This window comes from Acomys russatus, chromosome 5 (assembly GCF_903995435.1).
Source record: "Acomys russatus chromosome 5, mAcoRus1.1, whole genome shotgun sequence".
Taxonomy (NCBI): domain Eukaryota; kingdom Metazoa; phylum Chordata; class Mammalia; order Rodentia; family Muridae; genus Acomys; species Acomys russatus.
The window spans coordinates 58,839,433-58,861,631 of record NC_067141.1 but is presented as its reverse complement, the minus strand read 5'-3'; the positions used below and the strand labels follow the sequence as shown (position 1 = coordinate 58,861,631).

The 22,199-nt window shown below is 39.0% G+C and overlaps 1 protein-coding gene across 25 annotated transcripts in view; it reads right to left on the bottom strand.

Annotated features, from left to right (window-relative positions):
• LOC127189541 (cytochrome P450 2C50-like) overlaps positions 1 to 22,199 on the bottom strand; it is a 231,917-nt gene that overhangs the window by 47,422 nt on the left and 162,296 nt on the right. For 2 of the 25 annotated variants that reach the window (XM_051146450.1, XM_051146449.1), the window contains one exon: positions 4,826 to 5,149. The exons of 22 other annotated variants lie outside the window; for them this stretch is intronic. In XM_051146450.1, the coding sequence (XP_051002407.1) occupies positions 4,968 to 5,149 (182 nt within the window). In that variant the 3' untranslated portion in view covers positions 4,826 to 4,967. Of the gene's footprint in view, positions 1 to 4,786; positions 5,150 to 6,768; positions 6,911 to 22,199 lie in introns of those variants that run through there. One more of the 25 variants, XM_051146464.1, reaches the window with a different exon arrangement.

Sequence of the window (22,199 nt, the reverse complement as noted above, 5' to 3'; positions counted from 1 at the left end):
CCCTGGGCTTTTTTTGGTTGGGAGACCATCGATGATTGCTTCTATTTCTGTAGGGGAAATGGGACTATTTAGCTTGTTTATCTGTTCTTCATTCAACTTTGGCAAGTGAAATTGATCAAGAAAATCGTCCATTTCCTTAGATTTTCAAATTTTGTGGCGTATATGCCTTCAAAGTAGGATCTTATGATTCTTTGAATTTCTTCAGTGTCTGTTGTTATGTCTCCCTTTTCATTTCTGATTTTGTTGATTTCAATACTGTCTCTCTGCCTTTTAGTTAGTTTGGCTAACGGTCTGTCTATCTTGTTGATTTTCTCAAAGAACCAGCTTTTGGTTTTGTTGATTCTTTGGACTGTTTTCTTAGTTTCTAATTTGTTAATTTCAGCCCTGAGTTTGATTATTTCCAGGCGTCTACTCCTCTTGGGTGTTTCTGCTTCTTTTTTTTCTAGGGCTTCCAGTTGTGTTGTTAAGATGCTTATGTGCGATGTTTCCAATTTCTTTTTAAAGACACTTAGTGCTATGAATTTTCCTCTTAGCACTGCTTTCAATGTATCCCACAAATTTGGGTATGTTGTTTCTTCATTTTCATTGAATTTCAGAAACTCCTTGATTTCTTTCTTTATTTCTTCTCTGACCCAGGTGTCATTTAGCAGAGAGTTGTTTAGTTTCCACGTACATGTAGGCTTTTTGTTATTTCTGTTGTTGTTGAATTGCAGCCTAAGAGCATGGTGATCTGATAGGATGCAAGGTATTATTTCAATCCTCTTGTATCTATTGAGGCTTGCTTTGTGACCTACGATGTGATCAATTTTGGAGAAGGTTCCATGGGGTGCAGAGAAGAAGGTGTATTCTTTCTTGTTTGGGTGAAAGGTTCTATAGATATCTGTTAGATCCATTTGACTCATGGCATTGGTTAATGATGTTATTTCTCGGCTTAGTTTCTGTTTCAATGACTTATCCTTCAGTGAGAGTGGGGTGTTAAAGTCTCCCACTATTATTGTGTGGGGATCGATGTGTGGTTTAACCTTTTTTAGGAGATCTTTTACAAATGTGGGTGCCCTTGTATTGGGAGCGTAGATGTTCAGAATTGTGATGTCATCTTGGTTGACTTTACCTTTGATGAGTATGAAGTGTCCTTCCTCATCCCTTTTGATTAATTTTGGTTGAAAGTCTATTTTGTTCGATACTAAAATGGCTACACCTGCTTGCTTCTTGTGACCATTTGCTTGGAATATTTTTTTCCAACCTTTTACCCTGAGGTAATGCCTTTCATTATGGGTGAGATGTGTTTCTTGAATGCAGAAGAATGTTGGATCTTGTTTATGTACCCATTCAGTTAGTCTGTGTCTTTTTATTGGAGAATTGAGGCCATTGATGTTGAGAGATATTAATGACCAGTGACTGTTAAGAGTCTTAATTTTGATGTTGTTTCCAGTCGAGCGTTTGTGTAGTTGTGATTTTGCCATGGTATAGTTATCTATTTCCTGGGTAGTTTTGGTTGTAGCTTGACCCTTTGGGATGGAGTTTTCCTTCGAGTACCTTCTGTAAAGCTGGGTTTGTGGATAGGTACTGTTTGAATTTGTTTTTGTCATGGAATATTTTGTTTTCTCCATCAATGATTATTGATAATTTTGCTGGGTAAAGTAGTCTGGCCTGGCATCTGTGGTCTCTTAGGGTTTGCAGGATCTCTGTCCAGGCCCTTCTGGCTTTTATGGTCTCTGCTGAGAAGTCGGGTGTAATTCGGATAGGTTTACCATTAAATGTTATTTGGCCCTTTTCCCTTGCAGCTTTTAATATTTTTTTCTTTGTTCTGTATGTTTTGTGTTTTAATTATTATGTGGCAGGCAGTTTTTCTTTTCTGGTCAATTCTATTTGGTGTTCTGTAGACCTCTTGTATGTTTATAGGCATTTCTTTCTTTAGATTGGGGAAATTTTCTTCTATGATTTTGTTGAGAATAGTTTCTGGGCCCTGGAGTCTGATGTCTTCTCTTTCTTCAATGCCTATTATCCTCAGATTTCTTCTTTTCATGGCGTCCTTAATTTCTTGGATGTTTTGTGTCAGGAGTTTTCCAGATTTGGCATTTTCTTTAATGGTTGATTCAATATCTGTGATTGTATCTTCTAGCCCTGAGATTCGTTCTTCCAACTCTTGGATTCTGTTAGAAAAGCTCACCTCTGTGTTGCTCGCCTTCTTCTCTGAGGTCTCACGTTCTCGTTTTTCTTCTGTCTGTGTGTTTATCATTGAATCCATTTTCATTTTCAGATCTTGAACTGATTTTTTGATTTTTTTCATCTGATTTTTTGTATATTCCTGAGTTTATTCCATTGCCGCTTTATAGGTTCAGAGCTTGAACCGTTTTATTTATTTATTTCTTTCATCGGTTTTTTTTTTTTTTTTTGCATTTTCCTGCAATTTTTCCAGTTCCACTCTATGTGTTTCTTTTATGTCTCTCACCTGTTTGTCTGCGTCTTCCTGCATTTGATTACGAATTTTATTTGTTTCCTCCATTATCATCCTCGTTACTAAGGATTTGAGGTCATTTTCTTGTATTTCCGTTGTATTTGAGTTCTCCGGGTTGTTTTCTTTGGGGTAGCTGGAAACTGGAGATGCCATGTTGTTTTGGGGTTTTTTGCGTATGCTTTTTCGTTGTCCTTTAGACATCTTGCCGTCTTTGTTTTTGTTGGGTAGCTTCCAGAGTTGGATGGAGGGAGTCTGATGATAGATTCACTTGTTTTCTCACGATTTCCCTAGGCTGGGAGCTCAAAGCTTCACTTGTGTGGATGTTAGGAGGTTTGCCCTGTTGTTCTGGTCTCTTACAGCCAGTGATCTTCAGCCCCCTTGTGCTGTGGATCCTGCAATTGTTCTGGGTCTCTGAATGAGCATGGGTCACGCTAAGGTATCCACAGCCTTCTGTGTTCCCTGCCAAGTCCAGCCAGGAACACTGGGCCCAAACTACCGGCTGAACTCAGCTAGATTCTCAGGGCCTGAACCGTCTGCCGAGCTCAGCTAGGGATTCTGGGCCCAAAATGCACACAGGGTCCAGCCAGAAGTTTTGGGCTGGGACTACTCACCAAGCTCCGCTAGGGCCTTTTGGCCCAAAGTGCGTGTTGTGGTCAGTTATTGACTCAGGGCCCGAACTGTCCACCATCTCAGCCAGGAATTCTGGATTCAAACTGCACACTGTGTCCAACCCGAGTCTTAGAGCTGGTGGAACCGAGCGCTCTGTCCAGCCTGCGCCACAGCAGGAGAACTGTGGCTGTGCTGAGTTAGCACCAGTGGTGGAACCAAGTGCTCTGCCCAGACTGTGTCACCTCTGGGGAGCTGCCACTGAGCTGAGGTAGTGCCTAGTGCGGAACTGAGTGCTCGGCCAAGCCTGTGCCACAGCAGGGGAACTGTGGCTGCTCTGAGCGCCAATGGTGGAACCAAGTGCTCTGCCCAGACTGTGTCACCGCAGGGGAGCTGCCACTGAGCTGAGGTGCTGCCTAGTGTGGAGCTGTGTGCTCCACTAAGCCTGCGCCACAGCAGGGGAGCTGTGGCCGAAGCTGAGTTAGTGCCTTAGGCAGAATTGCTTGCTGGGCTGGGCCAGTACCCGGGACTCTGGGGCCGAACTGTCTGCCGAGTCCAGTCTGGGTTCAAAGGCTCCACGCTACCCAAATCCTGCTCCGAGTCCCCTCTCCCACAGCAACTCCTACCAGCCACCACACCAATCGCCTCCACTGGAAGGCTATGAGCTGCAAACCTCAGCCACCGCTGCTGGTGCCGCTGGTGCTGCTGCCTCTGCCGCTGCCGCTCTAATCAGAGAAATTCCACGCTCCTCTTGTGTGCAGGGGCATGCAGGTCCTCCGCACCCTGGTCCCTCTGAACCGTGGAGGACTCCTGCTGCCGTGGTGTTCGGACCTCGGTGTTCCTGGCTCAGAAATCTGTGCAATTCCCTGAATTGTTCACTGGAGCCTCCAAACACGGTCCACACTGCTTGCCGCCATCTTGGATCCTTGTGTACTTTTCTTTACATTGCCTTCTGGTGCCACATTAGCCTGGCAGCCATAAATTTCCACTATAACTCCCCCATGTACATTGTTAGACCTGAAACTCGACATGAAGACTCCACATCTTTGCTGGGGCTAGCACAGATCCTTGCCTTGGTTCGAGACTTTGCTACAACTAAATTAGAGAGAAAGAAGTTGATGTTACATGTTCCTAGATCCGAGCTTACAGATGATGAACTTACAACTGCCACAGTGTCAGGTGGAAAGTGATGCAGTGATAGAACACACACACCTTGCATCATTACTACCTTTGGAAGTACTTGTGGCAATGAAATGGAGCTATGACTGAATTGGTCCTTAGGCCAATGAACATAACTTCAGAATATACTCCAGCCTTGACAACCCAGAACAAATAGGTGAGTGAGATAAACAATGAGCTTAAGGAATCCTCCCATCTCTTTCTCCTCAGGAATGGCCTAGTAATCACACTCTGAAGGCCTTGCCTTTAAATGTGTACTGCAAATTAAATTTAGGTCTTAGGCTTATGTGGAGAGCAGGCTACTGAGGTGCCTTCCCTGGCTGTCTCATATTACGTCTTCTATACTTCTTATTATGTGCCCCAGAAGGAGGTGTTGAAAGTACTTTTTCTTTTATTTCTTACCTGATTTAGAAGAAAAGTCTGAGAAGAGATAGAATAAAACTATAAAAAGCTTATTATTGAAGAAAGGCAGAAGTACTGAGCTGAAGTACAGTGATAATATTTGTCCTATATTGAAATCATATTTAGCTTGAAATCAGTGACATGTCATCACAGGTTCTGGAGAAATTGAATAGTGGAAAACATGTGTTCATAGAACCTTAGAGATTCAGGGAGAGAAAAAAAGGAATGAAGAAGAGGCAGAGGGTGTCAATTGTAGAAAGAGGTGAATGAAGGCCTTAGGGTGACCACAGATGGTGGCCCTGATGGGGGCAAGTATCTGTCCTCAGACTGGAATGAAGCAGAGCTGGAAAACAGGAGGCACTGAGCCCAACCCCTTGAGCACTGGGGTTGTATCAATGTCCTTTGGGTGAACCAGAGATTTCAGCTTGAAGTTCTGTAAAATGGTGGTTAGGAATAAAAACAGCTCCATGCGTGCCAGGCCTTCTCCTGCACAAATCCGTTTCCCTGTGGAAAAAATATCAAAGAGGAAATTATGTTTTGTTTACAAGTAGAAACCTGAGACACACAAAACTTTTAAGTAATACTGCAGATTAGGAGAAACTGTTCGGTTTTTGGATGGGTGGTTAGATAGCTGGATAGGTGAGAGGATACATAGGCAACCTGACAAATGTGGGTCACATTTAATTTGCAAGTAGCATATGGTGTTATATGAATAGCAACAGCTACTGAAGTTAGGTGCAGGGCAGTCGAACAGCAAGTTATCTTAACTGTCGAGTCATCTCTCAAAACCCATTCTTACCTTTATAAAAATGGCCTACGCCAGCCAGAATTCTAGCAAGTTATAGGAATGTGCTAACAAAGTCTCACTCTAACTGATGAACTATTGGCAGCTGATGTCTACTGGGAGAAGAGAGCAAATTTAGTCATGGATGTGGTCCCTGCTAGTTACCCAATCATCAATGGAGAGCTCTGTACCTATATGCACAGTTGTAGCCCTTAGAAGACTCAATGGGTGTATGAATTCAGGAGAGAGAATAGTCCTGAGGCTTATGGGAGGATTGGCAGGATATAGTGGGAGTGTACTTGCTTAAAACATATTGGGCAGGTTTAAGAACATATTTTTAAATGCCCTACATTTTCTTGTTTCTGTTCTCTCTCAGTGATGTCCTTTGCAGCAGCCACAAAGTCATAAATTAGAATGTTATTGCACTTTATACTTAATATGTGAGGGGGTGAGAATATGAATGTAGTAACTGTTGCTATCAGCCCTTTTGGCTACTGGTGTGTGATTCTCTCTCACTGCGTTAGTCCAAATGTATCATCATGTTCACTCATCTGTTTTTCTGACTGAGCTTGATGTTTGGAGCTTTTCTGTGTTTGTAAAAACTTTTGTCAGCTTAACTGAGCCTGGAGGTGAGAAAGCAGCAAGGAGAATCAAGGAGTCAATTTACAGTAATCACATCTCATCTATGAGTGAGTAAAAGCTAAATGAAGTTTCTGTTATGGAAAGAAGTAGTAAGAGCTTTGGAGTCTCTGTGGTGTGTCTAAAGAAAAAATGGAAATGACACACACTCTAGTGTTCTTAACTTATCACAAATGATTGTGATAACTAAAGTCTCATTTCTTCATCTTGTCAGAGATGTTTTAACTGGGCACTGGGAATCATGCTCCAGAGTCTCAAAACATCCTCAATATGCCTTCCCTTGGGCCAGTTTTTGCTCACTAATCTTCTGCTAACTTAACCCTAGCTAGTGACATTTGGGAACAGGGAATTTCAATTGAGGAAATGCCTGAACAGATTAGCCTGTAGGCAAGCATGTGGGGGCGATTTGTGATTTATGATTCATGTGAGAGAATCCTGCTCACTATGGGTAGTTCTACTTTTGGGTTGGTGGTCCTGGTTTTCATTAGAATCCAAGGTGAGGGAGCTGGTGAACAGAACTCCTACTTGGCCTCCCCACCAATTCCAGACTCCTGTCTTGAATTCCTTCCCAGACTCTCCTATTTGGACTACAAGGTGTAAGACAATATAAACTCCTTCTTCCCAAAATTGATTTTGGTCCTGGTATTTTATCATAAAACAGAAACTATAATTCAGACACATGCAAATGAGTTTGCATTACCTGTTGAGAAAGGCATGAAGTAGTCACTTCTCTTAAACTTTCCTTCCCCATCTAGAAAGTGTCCAGGGTCAAACATCTCTGGGTTGGGGAATTCCTTGTTGTCATTCAGCACTGATGACAGTGATGCTATTACTGTCGTTCCCTGAAACAAGATGCCCAAGTTACACAGAAATCAGGAACTTACAACGTGAAAGAAAAATAACCCAGTTCACCTTCTGCTCCAAAGAAAGGCTTAAGTACAAAGAAGAACAAGAACATCTTACAAAAGAGCAGGTAAGGAGCAGTGAGGACTGTGAGGCCAATCACAGTGCTGTGGCAAAGGTGGCTTCAATGACATTTACAGTCAGCACTTGTGTGTTGGGTGCTAATGCTGCTGATTCTGTTCTCCTTAGCCTCAGGTGTGAACACATTTGTCTCACCAACTGTTGTTCCAGTTCATTATGTGGCCTTCCTCACAAGTGTGGTAGACTATGGCTCCAAATTGAGCATTGTGTTTTGTATGGATGGAAATGAAAAAAGATTACTAAAGGAAAATATACAATGTTTACAATAATAAATGTCATTATTCCTCTTTTGCATAACTCAGATGTACACATATAATCCTGTCATATAGGTTTTTACTCGCACAGACATGCTGTGATTTTTCTTGGAGAGACCCTCAATGTATATGATCTGGTGAGTGTCTCTTGGGAGACAGCAATTTTCATGCAGAAAATTTTGACAATTATCCTGTTGATCAATATAAAGATGAATATTCATAAACTAATACTTTTAAGATTAATCAATTATTTTTACATAATTTCTGATGTGATTGAAATAATTTTAGAATGTTAAGGCAGTTGGCAAAAAGTTAAAGGAGGTGGTTTAAGTTGTTTTTCCAGAAAGATATTCCCCTTGCCTTGTAGAACAATGAGGCTGCATAGGTAGAAAAGAAATACAGAGAGCTTTCATGCATTACAGGCATGTACCTGTATTCAAAAGAGAAAATAGGCTTGGGACAAGTTAGTCATCAAAGAAGGCGTTCATTCCAAGTTGGGTTTGATTTCCTGGGTCTTGTGATCTAGGGATGTGTTCACAGGTTTTGGTGTCCCCAGTGAAAAGTAGGTTTATGAATAAAGAGTGAACAATTCTATTAAAAATATAAGAATAGAGAATAGATGATTAGACAGTTTAGTTGAACAAGACTTCAACAATAGCATGTCTTATAGATGATCTGTTACTTGGTAAATACAAATTGTCTTCAGCTAGCATAAGTCTAACCTTACTGCTATAGACGTATCTTGCTTAAGTTTTATTAATCAATGACATAAAAACTATTGTTTTGGTTTACAATGAACTTATGGAGAGACAGATATATGGGAAATGTTTAATTAGTTTCAAAAGAAAAATGCTCAATCAATAATCCTATTGTAATTTCTTATTGTGTGATGATTTAAATATCTCCTGAAGAATACCATCTAGGGGGATTGTTTCGGGTAGTATGCAATTTGTGCCTGTGAGGTAATAATTTTTCTTTCATAGAGAATATTTCTTTGGTGCAATAAAAAGGCTAAGATAAAAAAATAAAGTTTTGGACCTTGTTTAAGTCGCTTCATCCACCAAGTGTGTGTGTGTGTGTGTGTGTATCTATCTGTTTGTGTGCATATAGGTGTATGTCTGTATATCTGAAAAAGGGATGTAGGCAAGTCTTTCCTCTCCTAGAAACAATGTTGTTGTTGTCATTTTTTTCTAGAGATAACCCTAAAAGAAGGCCCCAGCTTTCAGGAGTATGCAGAATGTGAGGTAAGGGTATAATAAAAGACAGAACAACTTCAAGAAATAGTACAAAAGGAGAGACAAAACAAATATTTTGGAAATTTCCATAAATAATGAGACCTAACCTAAAAAGAAAAACAAACAGCACTGGAATTGAAGATTCAGTAGTCACAGGAGCAGCTATAACAACTTTAACCAAATCTTGGCATCAAGATTGGCTTCTTCAGGAGGTAAATATCCAGCTTCTAGGGGCTGGGACTTTAGCTTAGGTAAAACAGAGCACAAGATAGGTCAAATATGTAAGGCCAGAAGGACAATTAGGAAAACTAAAAACATATGTGGCTGTGAGTTTATGGGGATGTGATTTGATGGAGCAATGGGAAACACAGATTAACATTCCTCTAATCTCAGATATAAACTATAAAATAAAGAATGCTTTTGAGAAAAAGATTAGACTGCCCATTGCCACATGGCCCACACCATTTTGGACACCAACTTCTAAGTTTTCATCTTAAATAAAAAGGACATTTTTGTTGTTTGGTATTAAAAACACTGTTAATAGATTTTAAAAAGTTAAGTATTTTAAAGGGTTACCATAGTTCAAACTCACTTTCTAGTTCTCTAAGAGTTGAGGCAAATTGAAGCTAAGATAAAATATTTGGGCAGGGTGATGATAACCCATGCATTTAATCCCAGCAGAAACCAGCAATCTCTATAAATTAGTTGCTTACTAAAGTTTAGAGTTAAAATGAATAGGGTGGTGATAGTTCACAATTTTAATCCCAGCATTTGGGAGGCATACATGTTTAATCCCAACACTTAGGAGACAGAAGCATGCAGGCCTCTGAGTTCAAGGCCAGCCTGAAGCAGAGCAAGTTCAAAACTGAGAAAAATTTAGGTCCACGTATGGTGGTGGTGTAGTGGTTCACACCTTTAATCCCACAATTTGAGAATCACATGCCTTTGATTTCAATACTTAAGAGACAGAGGCAGGCACACAGGAATTACAATGATTTAAATTTAAAAGCTTATTATGTTAAAGTCCAGCTGAAATTCAAAGTGAATGTCGTTTATGATCAGACAGACTTCTGCCTAAAAAAGGGCAAGCTTGGATGCAGGCAGAGTCGATGGCCAAACTATGCCAAGACAGGGTATGCGAGTCCTCAATAGTTCCTGTCTCGCAAATATGTCTGTCATATATATTGAACCAGAAGCCTGAAGATGATGCTCCGACATTATAGAAAGTTATGGGTGACTGTTCAGGTAGGAAACTGTCTCTGTCAGCGTCTCATTTGAAAACCTACTAAGCTGCACTTCCAGTATACTCTGGTAATCAATTTTATTCCTTCTCAAGTCTCTGATGGGGTTGAAGACCAGATAGTTTAGTTTTACAGTTAAGCTTAGTGGTTCAAGAGTTAAGACTTTTTAGGTCTAGACAGACGTTGTAGGTTGATAATGACAAGATGTATGGAGATTAATTCACATTCCGTATTTTAGATACACCAAGGTAGGAAAGAGGTTTTCTTCAGGCCTGCCAAATACAAATAGCCAGAACAACAAGAAATTATATAATTCTATTTATATAATTACCTATCATGTCATGGCTCTTCTTGCTATAGGTAGTTTATTGTATATATGTGTAATAATATAAATGCATATGTAAAATATAAAAAAATTAATAAAAATTAAAAATATGAGTATAGGTAGAGTATTGTATCACTTATATATCTGTATATTGGTTCAAAATTAAAGTAATATTTTGGCTGCAACATACTACATATAAACTGTTTTGAGGTATTGTAGCCATCTAATTATTAAAAATGTGATGTTAAGTACTAGTCTTTTGGAAAACTACTATCACAAACTGTTTAAGATAAACAGTAGTCAGTAATATGTGTGGTTTTGTTAGGTACTAGATTATTCACATGTGTTTTCTAAATTATTCAGACTGTATACAGATAAAAACCAGTAATTCAGATATATAGATGGTTTTTAATAATGTATATATATATATATATATATATAATATAGCATTTAAAGATGTTTTTATTAATTTAAGACATTTTTGACAATGAGACATATCATCTCCTGACAGAATCCCTTTTTTAACTTCAAGAAAGATGGTGAGCATCAAAAATTTCTCCTTTTTGAGACAGCAGCATATGTGGCAAGAGAGCCACTGGGAAAGAAAATGTCATTGTTTCTACTGCAGACAGAAAACTGGACAGACAGGATACAGGAAAGTTGACTGCCAAGATTTGCAAGAACATGGTAAGTGAGTCCTTAATAATCCCTGCTTCACAGAAATGTCTGTCTGAGATTCTGAGCCAGAAGGCTGAAGATGATGCTTCAGCATTATAGAGATATTATGGTTGACTGTCCAGGCATCCAGCAGCATCTCTCATTTCTATGGCTTTTGAAACTGCTCTGCACTTACTGTGTATTTAGGTACTATTTATTCTTCTCAAGTGTCTGATGAGGTTGAAGAATAGATACTGATAATATTACAATTAATCTTATTTGTTTAGGTTTTAAGAAGATGGTTTAGGTATAAAGAGGTATTTTTTTTTTTTTTTTTGGTATTACAAGTCATAATAGAAGTTGAGTTAGGTACAGAACTTATGACACACCGAGAATACTTTCTTCAAGGTTGTCAAATACATATGGGCATTATGAATGTAATTTTACCAGATAATATATAGTTTATTAATGTTAGAGAGGAAGCCTTTTATTTAGACAAAAGGCGGGGGGGGGGAATGTTGCAGTATATTTTATCCCATTGTGAACTCTGAGATTAGGAACTGTAAAAACCTGTTTTTGTTTGGCGTGGTTCAGCCTAACACACATCTTCAATGCAGGAAATATCTGTTTATTGTAAACAAGTGATTACGGTGTGGCTCAGCCCTAGCACAGACCACTAATCCAAGAGCTTTCTGTACACAAAATTTAATAAGGTTGACCCTAGGTTAAGAGGCAGAGCAAGAAACCAGCTGATAGGGATTAAGTTGACAGGCAGGACTTTGAAAGAAGAGTATTTCAGGCAGCATGGAGAAGAAGAAGGAGCGCTTCAGGTTTTGACTTCAAAATCTTGGTTTTTTCCCCTTCCTGGGCTGTCAAGTGAGCTAGTAGACATTGTCTTCCTGGGCTGTCAGCTGAGATAACAGCTCTTTGGCATTTGGCTTTTGGCTTTTTTTTTTTTTTTTTTTGACTTAAACTGAGAAGGAAGGTCAGCTGTGTGCTTTCTCTGTCTATCTTAACTAGAAAATTTTGACCACAGCATCTGATTCTTAAGTCTTTATTGGTAAAATCAAATATTTGGGATATTTCACTTTATTGCAACTAATAGTTCATCAGACTGGCAGAGTGGAAACCTTTATGATGAGATTGACTGTTGCTGAAAGAAAATGATCAGGACTGCAATTATGAGGGCTCTGGCTGCATGGATAAGGACTTTGTAAAATTCATTTAACTTTTGTCACAGAATCCACAGAACCAAATTAGTAACTGTGACCTTATTATTGATATTAATGTTAGACTACAAAATAGAACCTTTACCTACATCATTTTAATATAAAAATTACATATTGGCCCTCAGAAAAAGAAAATGTTTAGGTTATTACCTAAAGGATCTGGCTAAAGAGGTATGCATTTTAAAGTACCAGATATATTCTAATAAAAAGCCGAAGAACTTGATGACAGGCAGATCTGGATCCTGGGGTCCTCCTCAAACTAAGGCACCAGCCAAGGAGAATATAGGCAGTAAGCTTCGAACCCCTACCAAGACCTAGCCGACAAACATGATATTCTCCACCATTGAGTGGAGAGTGAGATCTGACTCTCACACGAACTCTGGTGCCCCTTTTCTGACCATGTACCCCGGATGGGGAGACCTGGTGGCACTCAGAGGAAGGATAGCTAGTTACCAAGAAGAGACTTGATATTCTGAGAGCATATATGGGGGGAGGAGGTCTCCCTCGGTCACAGACATAGGGGAGGAGGGGGGGGGGGAAATGGGAGGGAGGAAAGAATGGGAGGAAACAGGGGAAGGGCTAACAATCGAGATGTAATATGAATAAATTAATAAGAAAAAAAGCTTACTATTCTAGACTAATGGGAGACTCAGATAATTAATTTGAAGTGTATATTTATATTTTAATTTTATAATTTTATTTATATGACATTTATATTTTAATATGTTTTCCTGTCATTTCAAATTGTAGATCAGAGACAGACTGTTGTATTATTGACTGTCCAAGATAGACCAATGACCCATTTCTTGGTTAAGATGTCATTATATAAAATTCTACATTTTTTTCATGTGTACTGTCTGATACTCAGAAATTATTCTGCATCTCACACATTCCACCAATAAGACATAAAAAGGAGGAAAAGAGAAGTAGATCCACCCATATAATGGAGCTCTTCTTTCTTCGATGTAATCAATTTTGATTCAGTACCAGAAACAATAATGGATCCAAATCTCACAAGATAGAGTGCTCAAAAACAATGTTAGTCACAACAAATGCAAATGAATTCATATGCATATAGTACCTAAATTTAGTGATAAAAGATTAGCCAATACATTTATTGTAACCATGAGTACAGAGACAACAGTTGGCAGAATTTTACTCCATACTTTACAGATTAAAATTCATGTCAAAGTAAAAGACTGCAGCCCATTTTCTTTCTTTCTTTTTTTTGTCTTTCTTTTTTTATTTTATTTTTTTATTAATTTATTCATATTACATCTTGATTGTTAGCCCTTCCCCTGTTTCCTCCCATTCTTCCCTCCCTCCCACTTCTCCCCTTCTTCCCTCCCCTATGTCTGTGATTGAGGGAGATCTCCTCCCCCTATATATGCTCTTAGAATATCGAGTCTCTTCTTGGTAACTTGCTATCCTTCCTCTGAGCGCCCATTTTCTTATTCCGATAACAACACAAAGTATTCTTAAGACCATCAACCTTAATCTCAAATTTGAACATTCAAGTTATATTCCCTGGTGATCAGAAATGTAACTAGTTTATCCATTAGATCAGTTGAGCATATTCATTCCATTTTTTTAATATATACTTTTCTTTTATTACACATGTGTAAAACAAACTACAGCAGGGAGAACCACAAGACAATCATGAGAATACTGAGTACTATATATGTTACATTCTTAGTGACTTGGCCATCTGCATTCGTCTCGTTTGAAGTAAGTGTTTTTCCTGACTTGTTGGGTCTAGATTTCCGAATGAGATTCAATATCTATCTTATCTCAACTCTAATAGCTTAACTTCTTTATCTTAATCTAAAACGATCTGGTCCCCTAACCAGCTAAACTTGGTTATAGAACTATATTATCTTGTCTTCAATGCCCCTCAGAGACTTGAGAAGGAATAAAACTTAAATTCCTGAGTGAACCAGCAGTGTGGGTTAGCAGTTTCCAAACTGTGCAAATTGACTTAAGACAGTTTACCTCCTGACCAGTCTCCCAATACACTGTATAACGTTGGAGCCTCATCTTCAGCTTTCTGGCCTAATATTTCTGCCAGACTTGTTCTCAGGGCAGGAACTATTGAGGACTTGCTTACCCTGACTTGGCAGAGTGTGGCCGTTGATTCTGCCTGCATCTAAGTTGCCCATTTTTAGGCAGATTCTGTTAGTGGCGGAACGAGGACATTTTGCCCAGTTGTTATTTTGCCACCTTTGAAGCCATGTCCATAAGGAGGCTCTTTGATACTCATCATCTTCTTTGAGGTTGGCTGGTTGTTGTCAGGAGTTAACTTGCCTTGTTGTCAAAGAAATTTAGGATTGTGAGAACAAATTTAAATGCCATATTCTGTGTGTCTCTGAAGGCTTTTGAAGACCTTATTCAACTATTTTACCTCATATATCGATATAGTCATATCTATCTGGTAGACGTAGGATATATATTCTTGTGTTAAAATCTGCCAGTTATTTGACATGCCCATGTTTTGTATCAATATATTGAATTCTATAGCAAGGACTTAGACGTACCTTTCATTAAAAGTAGCAATTAAGACCTTGAGTTAAGGAGAAGGTTCAATCATCTAGCTTTTGTTCTGTCCTCCCTCTATGTTCCTAAATCTCCCTTTCTTTCTTTTCAGCTTCCATCTCCTTGCCTACATTTGCAAGATAAAGGCAAAGAGAGACATTCCTGTGTTTCCCCTAATTTTTTCTCTTTATAAGACCAATATTGACTTATGACCACTTCCCGGTGAGAATAAGCATTTATAGATCAGGCAAACATACAGCAACCTATACAACCACCACTCCCCTCCCCCCCCTTTGAGGGAATAGGGCATCATTCTCTTAAGGTTGCTTCAGGTTCAATTGGGGCACATAATACTTTGGAGTGGGCCCCCCAAAATTGGAGAGAACGGTTAAGCAATCTAGTGATTGCATTTGTGGTTCAGTTTTTAAATATTGAGAGATTCCAGGCTTAGTAGGAGATTGCAATGGTGGTCCTAATTGGATCAAAAGTTTTCTACAATGTTGTTCAGGAAGCTGCCCAACTCTGATGAGTAAAAGGAACAGAATCATCCAGGGCTGGATCTAGGAGGATGCAGGATATCAGTGTCCATTGTGCTGGGGGGATTGATTCCTGTCAGGTCTGATCCATCTGGTTATTTTGTTCTGAAAACACAATCTCTCACAAGTATTATACAGTTCTAACATTATAATTTTATGAGGTGTGCGAGATGCCCAGAACAATTAAAGCTAGTTTTCTGGTCATTGTCGACATAAAGCATTTACAAATCTTCCTTCTTGCCTTACTATTAATGGCCTCTAATAGTAAGTCACAGAGAATCTGTGGTCCACATGAGGCTTCTCTATGCCTATACATTTATAGCTCTGCCAGTCTCAGAACTATTCCCATGTAGTGGGATTAGGAATATAAATTACCTGCTTGTTCTGTAGTTTGAGTTCTTTACATCTCAATTGTGGACCCCTTTCTCTTCCCCTCCTGATCCCACCCCCTCCCTCATCTACCCCCGATCCCATCCCCTCTCTCAACCCCTTTCCCTCCCTCCCCTAGTCCTTAGAAAGGGGAGCTCTCCTCCCCTACCATCTGATCTTAGTTTATATAATATCCCCTGACGATACATGACCTCTTCCTGTGTGGCCTGACTGGGCCACTCTACACACTCAAGACTCTGTCCAGTGTCCAGCTTTAAGTCTCTGTAAACGTCCCTATGTCCTGCTGGGTGGAGTCTCTCCTAGGATGTCTGTGTTGGTTTAAAATCCACATATGAGTGAGTATATATCATGCGTGTCTTTTTGGATCTGGGTTATCTCGCTTAGGATGATCATTTCTAATTCCATCCATTTGCCAGCAAAACTCAAGATTTCCTTGTTCTTAATAGCTGAATAGTATTCCATTGTGTAGATGTACCACAGTTTTTTTTTTTTTTATCCATTTTTCAATTGACAGACATCTTGGTTGTTTCCAGGTCCTGGTTATTACGAATAAGGCTGCTATGAACATAGTTGCACAAATGTCTTTGTTGCATGGTGGGGCATCTTTCGGGTATATGCCCAGGAGTGGTATAGCTGGGTCTTGGGGTAGAGCTATTCCCAACTTTCTGAGAAAGCGCCATATTCCTTTCCAGAGTGGTTGAACAAGTTTGCACACCCACCAACAGTGGAGAAGTGTTCCCCTTTCGCCACATCCTCTCCAGCATGTGTTGTCATTCGAGTTATTGATCTTTGCTAATCAGATAGGTGTAAGATGGAATCTCAAGGTCGTTTTGATTTGCATTTCCCTGATGAGTAGGGATTTTGAGCAATTCTGTGTTTCTCAGCCATTCGATATTCTTCTTTTGAGAATTCTCTGTTTAGTTCTGAACCCCATTTTTAATTGGGTTGTTTGGTTTGGTAGTGTTTAATTTCTTGAGTTCATTATATACTTTAGATATCAGCCCTTTGTCAGATGTAGGGTTGGTAAACATTTTTCCCAATCTGTGGGCTGTTGCTTTGTTCTGATGACAGTGTCTTCTGCCTTGCAGAAGCTTCTCAGCCTCATAAGGTCCCATTTATTAATTGTTGATCTTAGAGCCTGAGCTGTTGGTGTTCTGTTCAGGAATTTGTCTCCTGTGCCAATGAGTTCTAGGGTCTTACCCACTTTTTCTTCTAACAGATTTAGTGTGTCTGGTTTTATGTTGAGGTCTTTGATCCACTTGGACTTTAGTTTTGTACAGGGTGATAAATGTGGATCTATTTGCATTTTTTTACATGTAGACATCCAGTTGGACCAGCACCATTTGTTGAAAATGATTTCTTTTTTCCATTGTATTGTTTTGGCTTCTTTGTCAAAAATCAAATGGCCATATGTGTGTGGATGTATATCTGGGTCCTCAATTTGATTCCATTGGTCAATTGTTCTATTTCTATAACAGTACCATGCTGTTTTTACTACTGTTGCTCTATAGTACAGCTTGAGATCAGGGATGGAGATTCCTCCAGTAGATCTTTTATTGTATAGGATTGATTTAGCTATCCTCGGTTTTTTGTTCTTACATATGAAGTTGAGGATTGATCTTTCTAGTTCTGTAAAATATTGTATTGGTATTTTGATAGGGATTGCATTAAATCTGTAGATTGCTTTTGGTAGGATGGCCATTTTTACTATGTTGATTCTCCCAATCCATGAGCATGGGAGATCTTTCCATTTTCTGATATCCTCTTCAATTTTTTTCTGTAGAGACTTGAAGTTTTTTTCATATAGGTCTTTCACTTGCTTGGTTAGATTTACTCCCAGATATTTTATGTTGTTTGAGGCTATTGTGAAGGGAGTGGTTTCCCTAATTTCTTTCTCTGCCTATTTGTCCTCTGTATACAGGAGGGCTACTGACTTTTTCATGTTAATTTTGTATTCTGCCACTCCGCTGAAGCTGTTTATCAGCTGTAGGAGTTCTTTGGTTGACTTCTAGGGATCGCTGATATATATTACCATATCATCTGCAAAAAGGGAAACTTTAACTTCTTCCTTTCCAATATGTATCCCCTTGATCTCCTTTAGCTGTCTTATTGCTCTAGCTAGGACTTCGAGTACTATATTAAAGAGCAGTGGAGAGAGTGGACAGCCTTGTCGTGTCCCTGAATTCAATGGGATTGACTTAAGTTTCTCGCCATTTAGCTTGATGTTGGCAATAGGTTTTCTGTATATAGCCTTTACTATGTTTAGGTATTTGCCTTATATACCTGATCTCTCTAAGACTTTTAGCATGAAAGGGTGTTAGATTTTGTCAAATGCTTTTTCCACATCTAACGAGACCATCATGTGATTCTTTTCCTTCAATTTGTTTATATGATTCATTACATTGATGGATTTCCTTGTATTGAACCACCCCTGCATGCCTGGTATGAAACCTACTTGGTCCTGATGGATGAGATTTTTAATGTGATCTTGTATTCGGTTTGCAAGAATTTTATTGAGTATTTTTATGTCTATATTCATAAGGGAGACTGATCTAAAATTCTCTTTCTTTGTTGGGTCTTTGTGTGGTTTAGGTATTAAGGTGATTGTAGCTTCATAGAATGAGTTTGATAGTGTTTCTTCTGTTTCTATTTTGTGGAATAGTTTGAAGAGTATTGGAATTAGTTCTTCTTTGAAGGTTTGGTAGAATTCTGTGCTGAATCCATCTGGCCCAGGGCTCGTTTTGGTTGGGAGACTTTTGATGAGTGCTTCTATTTCCTTAGGGGATATTGGACTGTTTAATTTGTTTGCCTGATCTCGATTCAACTTTGGAAAGGGGATTTTTTTTTTTTTTTTTGGTGAGATAGGGGTTTATTTGGGTTACACAGCTGGATGAAAGGCCATCATTAAAGGAAGTTAGGATTGGTACCCAAGCAGAAGCAGAGGCTGGAACCATGGAGGCAATGCTATTTTCTGATTTGCTTGTTATAGTTTGCTCAGTCTGCTCTCTTATATAACCTAAGACCACCTTCCCAGATAGTGTCACCTACAATGGTTTGAGTCTGCCTACATTAATGATGAATCAAGAAAATTCTCTGCAGACTTGCCCATAGCCACTAATCAGTTAGAAGAAATTTCTTTTTTTTTTCTTTTTTTTCCCCTTTTTTTAATTAATTTATTCTTGTTACATCTCAATGTTTATCCCATCCCTTGTATCCTCCCATTCCTCCCCCCCCCCATTTTCCCTTTATTCCCCTCCCCTATGACTGTTCCTGAGGGGGATTATGTCCCCCTGTATATTCTCATAGGGTATCAAGTCTCTTCTTGAAAGGGGAATTTATCGAGGTAATTGTCCATATTCTTTAGATTTTCATATTTTGTGGCGTATAGACTTTTGAAGTAAGACCTAATGATTCTTTGGATTTCCTCAGTATCTGTTGTTATTTCTCCCTTCTCATTTCTAATTTTGTTAATTTGTGTATTCTCCCTTTGCCTTTTAATGAGTTTGGCTAAGGGTTTGTCTATTTTGTTGATTTTCTCAAAGAACCAGCTCTTGGTTTCATTGATTCGTTGAATTGTTTTCTTCATTTCTAACTTATTGATTTCAGCCTTGAGTTTGATTATTTCCAGCTGTCTACTCCTCTTGGGTGTGTCTGCTTCTTTTTTTCTAGTGTTTTCAGGTGTTCCATTAAGTTGTTTATATTCGATGTCTCCAGTTTCTTTGTGAAGGCACCTAGTGCTATGAATTTTCCTCTTAACACTGCTTTCATTGTGTCCCAAAGGTTTGAATATGTTGTGCTTTCATTTTCATTAAACTCTAGGAAGTCTTTGATTTCTTTCTTTATTTCATCCCTAACCCAGTTGTCATTGAGTAGAAGACTGTTCAGTTTCCATGTGTTGGTAGGCTTTTTGTTATTTCTAATATTGTTGATGCCCTGCTTTAGGGCATAATGGTCTGATAGGATGCAAGGGATTATTTGAATTTTTTTGGTATCTATTGAGGCTTGTTTTATGACCAATTATATGGTCTATTTTGGAAAATCTTCCATATGGTGCAGAGAAGAAAGTATATTCTTTTCTATTTGGGTAGAAAGCTCTGTGAAGGTCAGTTAGGTCCATTTGATTCATGACCTCTGTTAGTGTGATTATTTCTCTGTTTAATTTCTTTATTGAGGATCTGTCCATTGGTGATAGTGGCGTGTTGAGGTCTCCCACTATTATTGGGTTGGGATCAATGAGTGATTTAAACTTTAAAAGTATTTCTTTTACAAATGCAGGTGCCCTAATATTTGGGGCATAGATATTTAGGATGGTGATGTCCTCTTGGTGGATTTTTCCTTTGATTAGGACAAAGTGTCCTTCTCGATCTTTCTTGATCAATTTTAATTGAAAGTCTATTTTGTCGGATATTAAAATGGCTACTCCTGCTTGCTTCCTGAGACCATTTGCTTGAAAAAAAATTTTCAGCCCTTTATTCTCAGGTAATGTGTATCTTTGTTGATGAGATGTATTTCTTGAATGCAACATATTGAAGAATGTTGTTTTTGCATCCATTTTGTTAGCCTGTGCCTTTTTACTGGGGAGTTGAGACCATTGGTATTAGATTCTTTTATTGTGGAGTTAGTGGTGATTATGTGTGGTGTATCTGTTTTGGTTTTCCTGATGTGCGCTTATCAGTATGCTGCATTTTCTTGGGTGTGGCTGCTCTCTTTGTGATGATGTTTTCCTTCTACTCTTTTCTGTAGAGCAGGGTTGGTGTTTAGATACTGTTTAAATTTGGTTTTTCATGGAATATCTTGATTTCTCCATCTATGTTGATTGAAAATTTTGCTGGATATAGTAGCCTAGGTTTGCATCTGTGGTCTCTTAGAGTCTGCATAATCTCAGACCAGGCTCTTTGGCTTTCATAGTCTCTGTTGAAAAGTCAGGTGTAATTCTGATGGGTCTACCATTATATCTTATTTTGCCTTTCTCTCTTGCAGCCTTTAGTATCTTTTCTTTATTCTCCAGGTTTAGTGTTTTGATTATTATGTGCCAAGATGAATTTCTTTTCTGGTCTAGTGTATTTGGTGTTCTGTAGGCCTCTTGTATGTTCAAGGGTATCTCCTTCTGTAGATTGGGGAAGTTTTCCTGTAAATTTCTCTTAAAAACATTCCCTGGACCTGGGTAACTCCTTCTCATGGTGTCTTTGATTTCTTGGATGCTTTGTGTCACTAATTTTTCTGTTTTAAGGTTTTCTTTGAGAGATGTATCAATTACTTCTATTGCATCTTCAGCACCTGAGATTCTCTCTTCCATGTGTTGGATTCTGTTAGTTATACTTGTCTGTTGGATTCCTGCTTCCTTTCTTTCTTTTTCTTTTTTTTTTTTTTGTCAGTAAATGCTATTTTTTTTATTAATTTATTCTTGTTACATCTCAATGTTTATCCCATCCCTTGTATCCTCCCATTCCTCCCCCCCCCCCATTTTCCCATTATTCCCCTCCCCTATGACTGTTCCTGAGGGGGATTACGTCCCCCTATATATTCTCATAGGGTATCAAGTCTCTTCTTGGCTACTTGCTGTCCTTCCTCTGAGTGCCACCAGGTCTCCCCCTCCAGGGGACATGGTCAAATGTGAGGCACCAGAGTATGTGAGAAAGTCGTATCACACTCTCTACTCAACTGTGGAGAATATTCTGACCATTGGCTAGATCTGGCAAGGGGTTTAAAGTTTACCTCCTGTATTGTCCTTGGCTGGTGCCTTAGTTTGAGCGGGACCCCTGGGCCCAAATCTGCCTATCATATTGTTCTACTTGTAGATTTCTAGGACCCTCTGGATCCTTTTATTTTGCTGTTCTCCCCTGCGTCTCTCATTTAGAGTCCCAATAGGATGCCTTCCCCTCTGTCCCAGTTTCCTGGTAAGTGAAGGCTTTTGTGGGACATGCCCCTTGGGCTAGTATGCAGATATAAGTGAGTATATACCATTTGATTCTTTCTGCTTCTGGGTTAACTCACTCATTATGATCATTTCTAGCTCAATCCATTTATCCACAAATTTCGGGAATTCCTTGTTTTTAATAGCTGAGTAGTATTCCATAGTGTATATGTACCACATTGAGAAATGGGGCTTGGAAACTAAACAGAGAATTCTCAACAGAGGAGTATCAAATGGCTGAGAAACACTTAAAGAAATTTTCAACCTCCTTAGTCATCAGAGAAATGCAAATCAAAACAACTCTGAGATTCCATCTTACACCCATCAGAATGGCTAAGATCAAAAATTCAAGTGACACCACATGCTGGCGAGGATGTGGGGAGAGAGGAACACTCCTTCATTGCTGGTGGGAATGCAAACTAGTACAGCCACTTTGGAAATCTATCTGGTGCTATCTCAGAAAAATGGGAATAGGGCTTCCTCAAGACCCAGCTATTCCACTCCTTGGAATATACCCAGAAGATGCTCCAGCACACAACAAGAAAATTTGCTCAACCATGTTCATAGCAGCCTTATTCATAATAGCCAGAACATGGAAACAGCGTAAGTGTCCCTCAGTAGAAGAGTGGATAAAGAAACTGTGGTACATATACCTGCTTCCTTTCTTAATTGTTCCATTTCACTTTTTTTCTCGATTTGTGATTTTTTAATATTGTCCAATTCTGTTTTCATGTCTTGAATTGTTTTATTTAAATCCTTCACCTGTATGCTTGTGGTTTCTCGTTTCTCCTGGATGGCTTCTATTCGCTTGTTTGTGCTGTACTGGAGTTCCTG